Genomic DNA, 18,589 nt, shown 5'->3' with positions numbered 1-18,589 from the left:
AATATTTATTCATTTATTATTATCCTAATATTTATTGATTTATTATTATCCTAATATGTATTCATTTATTATTATCCTAATATTTATCCATTTATTATTATCCTAATATTTATTGATTTATTATTATCCTAATATGTATTCATTTATTATTATCCTAATATTAATTCATTTATTATTATCCTAATATTTATTCATTTATTATTATCCTAATATTTATTTATTTGTTTCATCCTAATATTTATTCATTTATTATTATCCTAATATTTCTTCATTTATTATTATCCTAATATTTATTCATTTATTATTATCCTAATATTTATTGATTTATTATTATCCAAATATTTATTCATTTATTATTATCCTAATATTTATTGATTTATTATTATCCTAATATTTATTGATTTATTATTATCCTAATATTTATTGATTTATTTGATCCTAATATTTATTGATTTATTATTATCCTAATATTATTTTATTTATTTTATCCTAATATTTATTTATTATTATCCTAATATTTATTCATTTATTATTATCCTAATATTTATTGATTTAATATTATCCTAATATTTATTGATTTATTGTATCCTAATATTTATTGATTTATTATTATCCTAATATTATTTTATTTATTTTATCCTAATATTTATTTATTTATTATTATCCTAATATTTATTCATTTATTATTATCCTAATATTTATTCGTCTATTATTATTATCCATATATTTATTCATTTATTATTATCTTAATATTTATTGATATATTTTATCCTTATATTTTTTTATTTATTATTATTCTAATATTTATTCATTTATTATTATCCTAATATTTATTAATTTATTTTATCCTAATATTTATTCATTTATGTTTATCCTAATATTTGTTCATTTATTATTAACCTAATATTATCCTAATATTATTTCAACATTTACTACTATTCTTTTTATATTTACCTGTTTATTTTATTTTTTTTTCAAATTTAATATTCTAATATTTCCTTTCCCATGTACCATAGACTAGACAACACATTTCCGTCTATTTATAACCTAGCGCCTTTTTAACTTTTCCATATAAAGCATTAGGCTTCCAATTTTCTACATATAATGAGCATTTATAGCCCCTCATACCAATGATGTTTTCTAAACCACTTAACTGGCAAATAAATGCATATATACCCATATTTACTTTATCTTGTATACAACTTTTTATACACACATATCTATATATATCTATATCTATCTATCTATCTATCTATCTATCTATCTCTCTCTCTCTCTCTCTATATATATATATATATATGTACATATATATATATATATATATATATATATATATATATATATATAGCTATACCCTGCCATGCGTTGCTGTGGCTCAATTTGGTGTAATAGCAAAATCCTCATATTAAGAACGCCATATTAAAAATGGCTGTTGGAATGAATACCACAGTTCTCCCCACGTTAAGACATTTTTTTTATTAATAAATTGTTAGCTGAAAGCACAGAATAGGTACCTAACACGATCCCCTCCCTACGGTAAAATGGCTAAAGAAAATAACGGTTTTCTTTGTAGAAACGTATCTGTATGTCACCTAAAAATTTCTTTAATGAAGGAAAAGCATTCATATTTTTTTTTATAAAAATCAACTTCTTGTAACAAAAAAGTGTATTTTCACTGTGAAAAGTTTTCTGGACAAAAAAGAAAGCTTTAACCTACGAATTTATGGTAAAAAAAAAGCAAAGACCCAACAATCGAGTGACGTATAATGTCACAATATGTTGTGTTTTTTTTTGCAGATTTGCCGTTTAGTTGTACAAATAGCCTACAACCCTGTTATCAAAGAAAAAGGACACGTTGGGTCGTCACTGGAATATATCCATAAGTTTGTTTACGTATAATTCATTTAAGATAAAACACATTTACTCCTTTTATTTGTTAAACAAAATAATAAAAGATGGAAATTTTCAGGAGACACTATTATTCTATTTTATATTTAATATTGATCGATCATGTTTCAAAGTGATTTCCAGTGTTGGAAGAAAATTTGTCCCCTATGAACTATTCCATCTTTTTAGTGTAAGCTACGCGAGAGATTCTCATTTGATTACCATCCATGGCATTCTATACAGCAGGCCACTTTATGTCAGCTGGTTCCAGTTGAAGTTTTTTTTTTATGATTGAAATGTTGTCAGGACGAGATGCTTTAAAAGATAAATAAATGAAAATACATTATGTTAATTTTATAATCTATTATTGTTTTATTATTAAACATTTAAAACATTAAACAATACAAATAATACGTTGTTTAACAAATAAAAAAGAAATGAAAAATGAAGTTTTAAAACGATTAAATGTGTTTTATTTTATAATGCAATACTCTTATTTTATAATTAAAATTTAAAACATTGAACAATACAAATAAGATTTTGGTTTGATTTTACATTTTATATTGTACTCGGATGCATATGATGGTGCGTCTCCACAAGAATTCAATATTAAACTTCATCTTTTATTATTTCTTTTCGAGAACAAAACCAATATTTAATTTGCATTGTTTAATGTTTTTATTTTTAAATTATAAAAATAAAACACTTTTTATCATTTTAAAACTTCATCTTTCATTATTTCTCTGTTTTATTTGTTAAACGGCGTTGTTAATTTTAATTAAATTTTAACCACTGGATAATATTTTCAATAATCACGTAAATATAAACAAACTTTCTGTCTACGATATATGTACACCGGTGTTGACTCAACGTATCCCTTTTTAGATAACAGGGTTGGAGGCTAATTGTACAACTAAACGGCAAATCTGCCTTTTTTATAGTTTCCCGCTATCTTATTGTTTAATAATAAATTGTTAGCTGAAAGCACAGTATAGTTACAAAACACCCTCCCCTCACCAATGTAAAAAATAAAAAAAGTTATTATTTCAGTGCGATACGAGAAATGCATAATAAACTGTAATTTCACCTAAGAATTTGTAGTTTTAGTAAGAAAACAAAATTGGGTACTTATATAGTTTTTGTTAATGTGCTGAAATAATAATGTTAATGTCTTTAAAGGCATTCGAAACATGAGAAGGATAGTGAGAAAAAAGATATCGTGAAAGTTTAATTTAAAAGAACTATGTAAAAATAGCGTGATATGAGGAATGCATATAAATGTGGTTTAATTTTACAGGAGATATTGTTCCTGGGTGCATACGACGGCAGATGGTAACCGTACTATGTTTACATATATTGTTTTAATATCTAATAAATGTAAGGTGAAAGCACAAAATAGTTAGAAAACACCCTCACCTACTCCATAAGAATGGTTTTCCAAATAATAACGATATATTTCAGCACGGCACAAAAAATACATAAGAACCGAAAATTTTATTTTTATTGGTCAATGTTTGTCATTCTAAATAAAATGAAAGACATGTAATCATTTCAAAACTTCATTTTGCAGTTTATTTTTTAAAATTTGTTAAGCACATGATCACATTTTCAATAAGTATGTTATTATATTTTACCCATTTAAAGGTTTTAAAACATGTAAACAAACTTTTACTGATACGGGTGACGACTTTTAAGAGTCCCTTTTAGTGATTACCTGGTGTGATGATATATGTACAACTGACCGGCCAATCTGCCCCCCCCCCAAAAAAAAATCCGGTATATTTTACTTTAAGGCTTGTCTCACGTTCGTATATGACAAAATAATGCTTTGTAGATTTATTTCGGAGTGCTAAAAACGAATCTGAAGACCGTTTCCGTCCCCCCAAAAAGTAGTTTCCATGATATGAAGAAATTACTTTTTCGAAAGTGGGTGATCAATTTGCGATGTAACTGTAACTTGGAATGAGCACCCAATTTGTGACCACGTGAGAGAGCGGCATTTTTTATGTGTTTATGTTTGTTTGATTTCCTTTGCATGGTAATAACCCCTGGACTCTGGGACTGTTTTCCATTTCACATCCCTAGCCATCGATTACGCTACGCGCGAGCATAAACGGAGGCTGGTAAATATGCACTCGCGTACCAAACTGCCTTGTCAAAAACACCTTACATACAATAAACACGAAAGAAAATGACTCCTCTCTCAGGTGGCCAGAAAGTGGGTGCTTATGTTAAGTTAAAATTACGTGGAAAAGTGATCACCGAATTTTCGGAAAAGTAAATTCCTCATATGTAAACTATTTTTTGCGACGGAAATGGTTTACAGTTTCGTTTTTAGCACACCGAAATCTACAAAAAAAATGTTTTGTTATATATGAACGTGAGACGGGCCTTCCGGGGAGAAAAGTTTACATGTAAAACCGAAAACGAAGTCGCTAGAAGAAAAATGGATGCTATTTTTTTTCGGAAAAACTAAACAATCAAAACTTTATAAAAGTTAAGATGGACAAATGAATCTAAAAGTAAAAAATAGGGATTTTTTTGTACTTATCGATTGAACATATATTTAAATATTGTAAATCGGAAGTCATTAACTCATGGTGCATGTGTAAAAATTGTTCCGCATTTACTGAAAATATGTTTATTTTATTTAATAATAAATTTTGTGTTATTATTTTAACGATTAAAAAAAGTGTATTATAGTCAGAATCGTTATGTTTCGTCATTTCAAAATGGTACACCGGAAGTATATTCGCTAATCGGCTCGGATAAAATCGGAAATTTTCCCCGAAGAATAAAGTTTTTTTTAATAAGGTAATATTTACTTTTTGATATTTAAAAACACAGTTAGATGATAAAGATTCACTGTTATAAAATTTCTTAGAAAACGGGATTGTATATTTCTAGTTTATCGATTTTGAATACACCAGATGTTCCATTTATATATATATATATATATATATATATATATATATATATATATATATATTGAGACGTGTATATGTATATATGTATATATAAAACAATTGTCCGCCCACCTAACTTGTAATAAGCCAGCGCGAACCAAAGTCAAATAAACATCTGACGAAGAGATCTTTCTCAAAATATTATATAACACGGATATACCACCAGATCGACTTTCTCAGATAACCACTGTGCAGATATAAATATAAGGCGTATAAGAAATATATGAATATGTACACATGTATTTGTAAGTTGTATTAATAAAACTTTCTCACCTGCTTCAGCGTGTGTCTTTCCGTTTCCTCTGCATTGTACCACCTTCTACAATTCTATTTATATATATATATATATATATATATATATATATATATATATATATATATATATATATATATATATTTAAAATGGGTTAAATTCCAACGAAAGATGTATATTTAAATAAGGGAGTAGTCACCAACAATGTGTATTTTTTTAACATTATTTTATTATTCCGTGTCTTGGTTTTTCATTGAGAATTATGTTTGGATTATTGTAATAATGTTTTTAAGTCATTGAAATCGTTTACGCGCGTTTCAGACGGTCTGTGATGCGTCCTCGTCAGAAATTATTTGAATATATATATATATATATATATATATATATATATATATATATATATATATATATATATATATATATATAGAGAGAGAGAGAGAGAGAGAGAGAGAGAGATGTAGATATTTCGGAAGTGTTAAACGCATTTATATGTAGTTTTTTTTTTTTAATCGTAAAGCCCGACTTTAAATCTTCCATTTAAACTTTGCTTCTTTCATCAGGTGCCGATGGGCGAAACGTTCCAAACGTGGTTTGTAAAATATATTTCAATGGCTCAACACCATGCTTTGGGGGTGTGATGGCCCTCGACGGACGATCAGGGAAAGAACTTTGGCGCCATTACACACTCCACGAAGTCTATGGACTCAATTGTAATGCAGACTTAAATAAAGATGGAGTTGCAGATTGCTTGGCGGGTGGACGTGCCGGGGTAATTATGCTGACCGTATCATTATTTTATATCAGATTATGTTAAACGTTTTGCATTCCATGGATACCAGATAAGATATTGTTTTTTTTTTGTTTTTTTGTTGTTGTTTTTTTAAATATTCATTATTTTTACTTGCCGGCCCAAGTGTTTCAGGGTTACGCAATCGACAGTGTCGTAAATAATAATTACTGCCGCTTGAAGGATTAAAACCGAGTTGATAACTTGCATTTGACCTTACAGTCCAAAAGTCAACTCCTACACCAACATAACTTACATTGATCAAAATAGCATTTTAATCAAATTAGCGGACATATGCAAAAAGCTTAGCCATATAGGATGCAATAGCAATTGCATTATTCATAGATTGACGGCTTATTATAAATTCTCATATATATAAACTGGCGTGCACCGGCGTTGCCTAGTGTAAAATGTCACAGGCGATTCGTTGAAAGAACTCCATCCCCTTAAAAACAAATGAACCGATAATTATGAAGACTTACTATATTTTGCTTTGTTTTTTCTGAAGTTGTAATTAAAGGAATATTAAAATGCACGTTAATTAACGTATTAGAACATGTGTTTCCACTCTCTATAATGGGAGCAAAAATGTTTACAAAGAAATATTTTAAACAATTGTGAAATAATAAACAAAAATGTAAAAAAAGTACGTATTAGTTCCGGTGTTTTGCAATGAAGGAGGATTTCTTACAGACTGATGTAAATTCGCTTTGTTTTGATCAAGTAATTGGTAATGACTTGGAATGGAAATCTGCACAGTCTGGTATGTAACCCGTGTAAAGAAAGAAAAATCTCTAAAATAAATTTGAAAAAGGCAGGTCAGTTAACGTTGAATACCCCCAAATAGTATGCCTGACTCCCACACTAATGCAGGACTGTAATGAAAAAAATGTTTACAAAAGAATTTTACAAACAATCCTAAAACCATTGGTTCTGGTGTAATTTGACGAAGAAGAAACCCTTCTAGATTGAAATTTTTACATAGGTATCACCACTTATCTTGATAAGTGGTGATGCCTATGTAAAAAAGGGCCACTCGAGGATAAGGGCTAAAGAGTGTATAGTAGTCACTTGGGTAATATAGTAATTGTTAGTAATGGAAATTCATTAAATTTGTTAACTTAAAGGGAACGGCTTATCAAGAACTTGTTCACATTGGACTTGAAGACATCCATATTGTAGTCAACTGGAAAGCAGGAAAACGGAAGACAGTACAACAGGCGTGCAGTTCTAAGAAAGAAGCTTTGTTCATGGAATCTACATTTAGGTTTAGGCACAGATAAAGAGTGGGGGAATTATTGATAGTGTTTTCAGCTAGACGAGTGTTTCTAGTGAAAGTTTGGCAAGGGGAGACCAGAGATTGAAGCTCAGTCGAGTACTTGCCATGAAATTAACGATAAAGCAAAGACAAACTCGCAACATCTCTTCTGTGCGAAAGAGGTTGCAGGGAAGAAAAAAGAACATCTCCTATGAGGCTACGAAGTCTATTTTGAACCCTATCAAAGCAGGATAAGTCCTTTCTAGCATCCCCTGTCGAGATGTGGCAACAGTACTCCATCCTTAGACGAACGTGGCTCATATTGAGTAGAGAATTGTATCGTGAGTGAGATATCTTCTGGATCGATGGATCCCACCATTTTTCCAGCGGCTTTGGCAACAAATTTGATGTACGTGTTTTATTTAAGATCAGGAGTTTGTTTTTCCTTGTTTCCCGAGAGGAAATTGGTTTTTGCTTATTCCAAAAACTTTAATTGGTATTAGTTTGCGTTTCAAAACATTTTATTCAATTCTATCCGTGACGCTTATATTTTCTGTTTACTTTTTATTTTAGGGTCTTGTTTGATTTGCTGTATAGAATTTATTTTGAAAGTCTTCGATTGTTATTTATAAATTGCTTGATTTTTAAGGGGTTTGATACGGTATCTTTTCGTTTCTTTTACATTCATCAGCTTACGTGTTTACTGATTAAACATCTATCCAATTAAAACCAAAGTAAAGTTTAAGTAAAATGAACGCCCTTAAACAGCCTAACATCAAAAGTGTACTTGAGAGTTTATATTACCTAACAAGCAGCAGAGACTGGCATATAAAATCAACAGTAAGTTTTTGATAAGACAGGGGCGCGTTCGAAATGAATGTTTCTGTTTAGAGCAAAACTGAACTATGATATTATATTTAACTTTTGCATTTTACACTTTAAGTAAAGCCATTATATAAAAATAATTTTATATTATCAACAGTAGGTTCTCTACAGTGCAATGTGGACTACAATGTATTGTGAGCTAAGTCACTACGGGGAGGCATTTGAAGCTTCCTCTCAGTGCACCGTGGCGATTCCCCGACTAGAGCAGGCAATCAACCGACTTGATTAAAACATTTACGATTTCACCGACTTCCATGACAATAAAAGTATTGGAAATGTTGAACATTCGTTGATCTTAATTCAATCTCGAGCAACGTCGAGTCTGGCTGTAAGTATAAAAATAAAACTGTCCATATGTATCTAAAAGCCACACACACACACACACACACACATATATATATATATATATATATATATATATAAATATATATATATATATGTATATATAAGTTTCGTGGTTAAATTTTTAATTCTGAATAAACAAGATATAGAGACATATATTCGATTCAAGAATTTATTGTTTGACAAAAGGAATATATAGAAGGGGTTATTTTAATTTCCTTAATCCATGGATTTTCAACAATGACTCTTATCATTCTTAAATATTGAGCTTTTCCTTTTTGGCTAGGATCACCTTGAAAGTATTACTTCAAGTAATATCTATCAGGATTTTTCATCTGAATTCTATCAGTGTCTTATCTCGCTTATATATATATATATATATATATATATATATATATATATATATATATATATATATGTGTGTGTGTGTGTGTGTGTGTGTGTGTGTGTGTGTATACACTCAAACATGACAGAAAATAATAGCCACCCATAGAAATAGTTTATTTAATAAACATATAATTTATAGAACAAAATCGAAAATAAATGGTCGCAAATTTAATGATTAATACTTGGTTGACATTCACTTTGCTGTTTTTAATGCTCGGACCCTTTTAGGCATGTTATTGATTAGTTGGCGTATATTATGTTGAGCCATGTCTGACGCAAATAATACTAAAAGTTCAATGATTAAAAGATGGATTCCTTTTCTATTTTTGCGAAGATCCCGGCTTAATATGCTCCAAAGGTTTTCAATTGAGTTCATATCCAGAGAATTGGCCATGAATTTTTATTAATCTCATTTTGGCTTAACTAATGTTGTATCGCCCTAGCAGAGTGAAAAAGAGCTTCGTCTTCCATAAATATGGAATTAACTTGGTTCATTTTATCACTTGGGAATATTGGAAGGAGTCCTTCATATAATATTGGCACATCCTTCGCAGAATTGATGTTTCCTTCGCACTCCGCAAGGTCTGAACGACAATCACTCCAAATTGCACCTTATACCATAACCGAAAACTCCCTGATGTTTCAGCATTGGCTGCAGTCTTCTTAAGAAAAACTCTTGCTGAGGGGGTCTACATACCCATACTGTTTCTCTGTCAGGAAATAGTATAGATAATGACTCATCAGAGAAAATGACAATATCATAGGTCTCTCCACCATCTTACGAGTCAATGTTTCCTGCGCTTGATATTGGCAGGATGAAGAAGAGGTTTCTTTCTCAAAGCTCTACCATAGTAGCCCAGCTGGTCTGGGACCGACACCAGCTTGTGTTGCAATGTCAGAGGCTTTGTACCGAGGATCCTCTTCAATACTTCTTTTCAAAAGACAACCTTGATGAGGTTTTTTGTCCTCTCTTTTGAATCGTAGGATAACTCTATTGAAAGTAGAAAATGGTATTGAAAGACTTCTTTCTATTTCATGTTGACCCACGATGCGTCCTCATACTCCTTGTGTTTGTGGCATGCTTCAATGTTGTTAGATGCAATTTTAATGAGAGACTATCAGTTATTTCAGCACTATTCTTAATGCAAACATATTATCAATGTATCATAATAGATCATATCGTGATAAAAGGAAGTGGATATTATAAATAGATCATTAATATAAGACAAAAATTAAGCCGTTTTCTTTAGAAGAAAAAACTGGTAAATTAAAATTGTAGAGTTGTCATAGAACTGTTGATTAGCATATAAATCAAAAGCTTACAAATTTGAAATGTTCGAAATAGTGATTTAAAATTGTAAAAGGATATGAAACTGAGGTCCATGAAAACAGAAACAAATGGCTGAATCCGATCGTTTTAATTGGTTGGAAAAAATACACGTAATAAATCTGTAATAATGACGTGAATAAATCCAATTAGATATGATGTTAAAATTCCTGAGAAACCCCAATTTAAATTATGAATACAGGATGAAATAAATATCTAAAAAAATATAGTAGTAGTAGTCGGTTTGAGCACTATAAAGTGGTGGACGGATGTTTGTTTAAATAGGCATTCGGCGAGGTTATTTGCGGGCATTGTGTCTGTGGTCGAGATAGACCTGTCAACTGTTAACGCAACGGTTGTACGTTCAATCCTTGGGTTGGGAGAGGTGATAGTCTAGTGACACTGGTGAGTTGTGATAAAACGAAACAGGACTGTATGTCAATGACTCTCTCTCTCTCTCTCTATATATATATATATATATCTAGTAAGTTATAACATATATTTATAACTTAATAACTAGCTCTACTTACGTATTGAGCACTGTTGAAGTAAATACTTAAAGTTTACCCATTAATTTATACTTTCGTATATTAATTTATGTGAGTAAATTGAAGTAGTTATATATATATATATATATATATATATATATATGATTTTCAGAATGTGAGAGAATGTATATAATAAATTCCACAGCCAAACAACGTCGCAGCTCACAAGAGCCATGACAGTCAAAGAACCGGAAGTCCAAGACTCGAGTTTCGCCCTCATTTGGGCTCATCAGTTAGACAAATCCGAACTCAGGATTCGAAACCCGAGCCTCTTGCATGCAAGGCAAGCACTCTGCCAACTGAGCAAACGCCCTGCACACAAGAATTCCATTAACCAACACAGATCAAGCAAACCGCGCCGAAATCCGACTGTGAAATGAACCTACCTCGTATCAACAAGGGACGCGGTATATATATATATATATATATATATATATATATATATATATATATATATATATATATAGAGAGAGAGAGAGAGAGAGAGAAATATATATATATATATATATATATATATATAGAAATATATATATATATATATATATAGAAATATATATATATATATATATATATAGAAATATATATATATATATATATATAGAAATATATATATATATATATATATAGAAATATATATATATATATATATATATATATATATATATATATATATGGTTTATGTACTTAAATATAATTTAATCAAGTTTCCAAAAGAAAGATACGTTTAACCGATATTGACACCCATTCAAGCTTAGTAATGCCAGAAAAGTAATTTGCATTTCACCAAACTAATACCACGGAAAAGGAAATCAACGTACACGCAGCTATAAGCAACATTTAATCGAGAGGAGAAACAAGTATATAAAAATATTTGTGGCAAACATTTTCAGAATTAAATTTCGTTATTGAAATGCTCAATGTTGACCTGAAATTTTAGTCGATCCTTTAATTTATCAATTAGAAAGTTGTAATCAAAATTGCTTTGTTTAGTGTTAGGATATACCGTTGTAAGATAATTCAGATGAAATGAACAATAGTTTCATTTTAGTACATATTTTATAGATCAAGGGAAATAATTCACGTTCGCAAAGATTCTTATTACGAATACAAATCAGTATTGCTAGCTTGAGATAAATAACATTTCATTAGATCATTAAGTTACTTTAATTTTATGTTTTAGATAAAAAATACTTCCCCTGAGCTATGTTCATGTACCGTTCATTCTCCTTTAGGATCCTCCGACCACTCCGTCGTATCAGTTAAGATAAAAACAAAATGTAAGAAGCCATCAGACGTACCCCTCCACCGTACTGTATACCGATACTCTATGGCTGACTGGGATAGCTTCCGTACATTCATATCTGATTTACCTCTGCACTCCATGTTTAAAAAGGAAGTGTCCTCTATAGTATCAGATCTGACCGAATGGTTAATTGTAGGCATAGACCAATTCATACCATCAAAAAAATTCCAACAAAAACCTAACAGCCAGCCATGGTTCTCCCCAGAATGTGCTGCTGCTATCGCGCACAGAAATCACTTTTTCCATAACTACCAACGTAATAGATGCACTGAGACTAAAGTTGCTTTCAGGACTGCCAGCAACCACTGTAAAAGAGTAATAAAAAATGCAAGAGAGCTATATGCCCAGTCTGTTAAATCCAAGGTAGCTGATCAGCGGCTTGGTTCCCACCAGTTTTGGCAAATAACAAATAGGATCCTGAACAGAAGTGTGCGTTCTATCCCAACCATTATCAATGGACCAGAGGTTATCTCGTCAGCGTCAGACAAGGCCAAACTATTTGCAAAGAACTTTGCAGCTAATTCTACCCTATGCGACGAAGGCTATCAACTCCCCATATTTCCTCCTATAACACAGAACAAGCTAGGTAATATACATATATCCGTGCATGAGGTCGCCAAGCTAATAAAAAACCTAGATTCCAGTAAAGCAACTGGCCCTGATGGCATCCCAATTATAGTGTTAAAAAAGCTTCAATCCAGAACTTGCTCCCATACTTACGAAACTATTTAAGCGCTGCCTTAAGGAGAAGTGCTTTCCGACCCCCTGGAAGACCTCATCAGTTTGCCCTGTATTTAAGAATTCAGGTGATAAGTCATCTCCCTCTCAATACAGACCAATAAGTCTTCTCTGTGTTATGAGTAAGTTACTGGAATCAATATTAAATAGAGAAATAGTCAACCACCTCAGCAGAAACAACCTTCTTAGTGACACACAATATGGTTTCCGCTCTGCAAGATCTACCGCAGATGTGCTGACGGTTATATCCCACAGGATTAGTGAATCTCTTGACAAAGGCTTCCTTTCTAGGGCAATTGCTCTTGACATATCAAAGGCCTTTGACAAAGTATGGCATAAGGGTCTACTTCACAAGATTTCCAGCTACGGTATAACTGGAAATGTTTTCTCAATCATTAAATCATTTCTCTCCGATAGGCTCATAAGAGTAGTGGTAGATGGACAAAAATCGGAGGCCTGCAATATAAATGCTGGAGTCCCTCAGGGGTCAATCCTCGGCCCAACTCTCTTCCTGATCTACATCAATGACCTCCCTAAACACATACTTAAATCATTCGTTGACATCTATGCTGATGACACGACCATCTACAGCAACACATCAAAGGCTGTAAATGACGAAGTTCTCTCGGATTCTCTCTCCTCTGATCTCGAGCGCGTGGTTCAGTGGGGGAAGATGTGGCTAGTTACCTTTAATGCATCTAAAACCAAACTCCTATCCTTACATCATCAACGCTCTGATCCCCAGCTGGCATCAATTGTGATGGATGGCTCTCGTCTGGGTGAGGCCCCGTGTTTTGACAAGCTTCTGGGTTTGACCTTTACTCCTGATCTGAAATGGAACACGTACATCAAGTCTGTTGCCAAGGTCGCAGGAAAGATGGTGGGATCCTTCTACCGCTCCAGAAGATATCTCACTACTGATTCAATTCTCTATCTATATAAAAGCCAAGTACGGCCAAGGATGGAATACTGTTGCCATATCTGGGCAGGAGCTGCCAAAAACAGCCTATCATGCCTTGACAGAGTACAAAATAGACTTCGTGGTTTAGTGGGGGATGCCCTTTTCTCTACCCTGCAACCCCTCTCCCACAGAAGAGACGTTGCGAGCCTATCCTTGTTTTATCGTTATTTTCATGGCAGGTGCTCGTCTGAACTCCAATCCCTGGTCCCCCCTCGCCAAACTTTCACGAAAATCACCCGTCTAGCTGAATCCACTGTGAAAAATTTCCCCCACTCTATATCTGTGCCTAAATCAAAACGCGGATTTCATGAGCAAAGCTTCTTTCTTAGAACTGCACGCCTGTGGAACTCTGTTCCGTCTGCCTGCTTCCCTCCGGACTACAACTTGGATGTCTTCAAGTCTAATGTTAACAAATTCCTAATGAACCGCCCCCCTAATTAAACACTTCATAAAATCTCCTCACTAACGTGATGTACTTGCAATAACCCTTATCCCTGAGTGGCTTCCGGGCCTTGATAAGTGGTGATCACTGTGTAAAAAAAAAAAAAAAAAAAAAAAAAAGAGTTAATTTCATGCATGCTTTATTTTGTACTTTAGCAGTTAATTTAGCTTTGATTTATCTTTAATGTAGGCTTAACAAAAGAATATGTTTTTTTTTTCAAGTCATGAATTTGATGAACTGTAATTAAATCAAATAAATGAATTATACAAAAGGAAGTATATCACTGTTAATATTACCTATCCTCTCTCTATATAGTATGTGCTCTACTATTAATTATATTGTATTGATTACACACACACACACACACACACACACACACACACACACACATATGTACTAGCAGTTCAGCCCGGCTTTGCTCGGGCCCTATATACGGTTCATAACATGTGAATACATGTTATGTAAGATTTCAAATGTTTACACAAAAAATGGTCTGAGTAATTTCGTAGAGACCGCAGAGGTAATTTTTTTAAAACTTTCACCACAATTTTACTCCTTAACATTTATTATTTTTGTCTCAAATCAAAATACAAATGTTAACCTATGTAACAATTACCTACATCTAAAATTTCAAGTGTTTAGACCCAAAATTGGCGGAGAAATTTGGTAGAATCTGCAAAGACTTTTTCAACTTTGACGTTTGGCAACCAAATTTCCCCCCAAAATTGATTAAACTGTTTGCTGCATGCCTGAATACCCGTTATGTATAAATTTAAAATGTTTAGACCCAAAATTGGCTGAGTAGTTTGCTAGACACCGCAAAGGTAAAATCTTTTGAACTTTGATCCCTGGGCAGCTCAAATTTTCGACCCAAACCGATTCAAAAGCTTGCCCTATCTCTGAATACTCTTTATGTAAAATTTCATATGTTTATACCTGAAATTGGCTGCGTAATTTGGTAGAAACCGCAGAGGTCAAAGGATTTTTAAATTTGACCCCCTTAACATTTATTTATTGGGGCGCGAATCAAATTTAAAAGTTGGATTCATGCCCAAGTAGTCTATATTTTATCTATAATTGGTTGAGGTGTTTGGTACAGTTTTAAAAGGTCAAATCGTTGAACTTTTACCCTTTGACAGCCAAATTTTTGGCCGAAAAAAAGTTAGATCAATGTACAAATAAACTACGGTAAAACTTCAAGTGTTTCGACCCAAAGTTTGGTAGAGTTTTCAAAGGTCAAATCCTTGAACTTTAACCCCTTAACAGCCCAATTTCTTGCCGAAAACCAGTTAAAAAGATTTTCCCAAATCTCAATAGTTCTTTGTCAATTTTCAGTCTAGAGACCCGATATTTGACATGAGTTATTAAGTAGGGAAATGTACACACAGAGACACACACACAGAGAAAGTTTCACTTATACACACACACACACACACACACACACACACACACATATATATATATATATATATATATATATAGAGAGAGAGAGAGAGAGAGAGAGAGAGAGAGAGAGAAGTGTGGTTGGTTCTACAAAAAGCCTTCCTCACTCTGAAAAAATTATCTGTGCGGATTTTCGAACAATTTTGTTGTTGTGGCGAAATCTCATCTGTCGAAATCGATTGGAGAGTCTATATATATATATATATATATATATATATATATATATATATATATATATATATATATATATATATATATATACATTCAGTCACTCTGATTAGTCGTAGACGACGAAACGCGTGTCAGTGGATAATTATATTTTAAAAATAATATATATATATATATATATATATATATATATATATATATATATATATATTAGCTTCCTCCAGTCTTGACAGACTATGGATACCCACTGTAAGGGTTCCTGCGCTTGGAAGTTTCGTGGGAAGTGTTGCACAATTTCCAACCACGGCCTCCTAAGTCGATGCTGTTTAATAGTAGTGGTAAGTGGATGTTCAGGACGACTGGAAACAATGCCGAGATAAGTGGAGAGCACATACAGCGCCTAGAATTCCCAAATCGTCACCCATCTTATACTAGTCTGGCTCAACGTTGCTTAAATTCGGTGATCTGACTAATACAGGTTTTTCAACAGGATTATGCTTTCTCTCCTTCTCTCTCTCCATATATATATATATATATATATATATATATATATATATATATATATATATATATATATATATATACATTAATGTTTTTTACTATGCTCATAACTTTCTTCGTTTTTACTGCCATTCTTCTCGCATCTTATCTTTTAATGTGGTCGAAAGAAGAAATTATTTTAGAGGTGGAGGGCATTAAATTGACAACCTTATTTTCTTTCATACAGATTTTGCAATTATTCGTTATTTGGAACTGATCGCCGAGCAGCGTTTGTCAATTGCAAATGATACGATCAATTTACTGAGAGAAATATTTGATGAACAAATAATTTCACGAAATCGAGGTTTCAATTTTCCACCTTGTTCGTGCGTTTTATCCCGCATTAAATTATTTTATGTGAGGATATGTAAAGTCCCATGTTCATGCTGAAAAACCCGACACAATAGACCACTTGAAAGACAACATCTGATGCATTATTGCCGAAATACGGCCTAATTAAATGTGTAGACTTTGTTAAAATTGCGCATCTAGATTGAACCATGAATGCGGAAAATTGTATTTTTATTATACACGCCAAAATCAATTTTTGGAATAGATCACATGTTGTATAATATATATATATATATATATATATATATATATATATATATATATATATATATATATATATATATATAATTTTACCTGATTCATTTTAATTTAAAATTCGCCGTCTCAGAAAAAACACCCTTTGCATATTGTTTCAATTTCATTCAAATTGAATATACGTATTTGACATTTTAAGAAGTTATTTCACTATAGGTTAAACTATCTATTTTATAACCGGAAGTGGAAATATACACATCACGAGTTCATGTTTAACTCTCGGTTTGCGACCCCCCCCTTTTATTTATCGAATGATGATGATTTTATTCACTTTAAAATTAGATTTTAAATTTAATATAATTTAATTTCAATTAATAATTATTATGTTCAGAGGCTTTAATATTAAAGCCGGTTCTAATTATCGGCTTTGAAACCGACGGTACCAATGACTTGTCTCACCTGAAAATTTTCTGTAAACAAAATATAAAATATAAAAAATATAGATACGCTCTCATTTTCAGATTTGCCTTATAATTGAGCACTCTGCATGATTTCTTTTTCCACAAAAGACTAATCATATATATATATATATATATATATATATATGCGTGAGTGTGTGCGTGTGTGTATGTATTTATATATATGTCTATAAGTGTGTTATTCTCATTCTCGTTCATTTCCTGGACAAATTTCTTGACTGTCCTCTGTTTTCTATTTTTAAAAAGGTTTTTCAAGCGATCAGTGGGAAGGATGGATCGCTGCTATGGAATTTCGGAAAACAGAATGCCAAAAATGGGATCATGAATTTGTACACGGCACAATTGATACGTGACCTTGATGGTGATGGCGTGCTTGATATATTGGCCATCCATGGAGGGGATCCTATACAACCAGCTGGTAAGGAGAGCAATCTACTTTCCCTTGAATTCTCTACCTCTCCCTTCCGTCTCCATCTTTCTCTATATATCTCCACTTATTATATAGAAGGAACTTTGTGTGAGAGTTCCATACATATAGACTCGAAAACCGCTGGGCCGATTTTTATGAAATTTTACACGTAAATATCTCATATTACAACTAAGGTTCTATATCTGAACGTCTTCGATAAGTATCGATAGTCGAAATAATTCTATGAAAGAAGGAACTAGCGATTTTGACCAAAGTTAACACCTTGCACAGCCTTACATCACAAGTGCATTTGAGAAGTTTTATTATCAGACAAGCCGAAAAGCCTGACATATGAAATCAACAGTATGCTCTTTGATATAAATGCTTCTATTTAAAGTACAATTGCACCATGATCCTTGACTTTTTCATTTTAAAATTTACTTTAAGCTATTATCACTGTGTAAGCATTAAGGTCAGGCATATCAATTTGCAGTAGGTTCTTTGATACGACAGGGGTGCATCGAAATAGATATTTCTGCTTGGAGTACAATTGAAGCAGGATACTTGACTTTTGTATTTTATATTTTATTCATTATATATCTAAAATTATATATCAACAATTATAAAATCGACAATGTACACTACAATGTATTGTGGACTAAGTCACTGCTGGGAGGCTTGAACGCTTCCTTCCGAAATAACGCGATGGGTCTGAGTAGATTTGATTCGTTAATCATTACTTGATCCTGGGCAATATATAATTTTCAAAATGTGAGAAATTATATAATTATTGCCACAGACACCCCCAAAGAACGCCGAAGCCTACAAGAGCAATGCCAGCCAACGAACTGGAAGTCTAAGTCTCGAGTTTCGCCCTCATTTGGGCTCATCAGGCAGACATATCCGCACCCGGAATTTGA

The 18,589-nt window shown here is 32.2% G+C and overlaps 1 protein-coding gene across 1 annotated transcript in view; it reads left to right on the top strand.

The window, feature by feature from the left end:
- The window catches only part of LOC145278028 (uncharacterized), a 211,447-nt gene that overhangs the window by 106,260 nt on the left and 86,598 nt on the right, over positions 1-18,589 (top strand). Inside the window, exons 3-4 of the mRNA XM_080130239.1 lie at positions 5,667-5,875; positions 17,507-17,678. Coding sequence (XP_079986365.1) covers positions 5,667-5,875; positions 17,507-17,678 — 381 coding nt within the window. The remainder of the gene's footprint in view (positions 1-5,666; positions 5,876-17,506; positions 17,679-18,589) is intronic.

Source organism: Euprymna scolopes, chromosome 6 (genome assembly GCF_053919585.1).
Source record: "Euprymna scolopes isolate OS-2025 chromosome 6, ASM5391958v1, whole genome shotgun sequence".
NCBI lineage: Eukaryota > Metazoa > Mollusca > Cephalopoda > Sepiida > Sepiolidae > Euprymna > Euprymna scolopes.
This window is presented reverse-complemented; position numbering and strand designations above follow the sequence as displayed.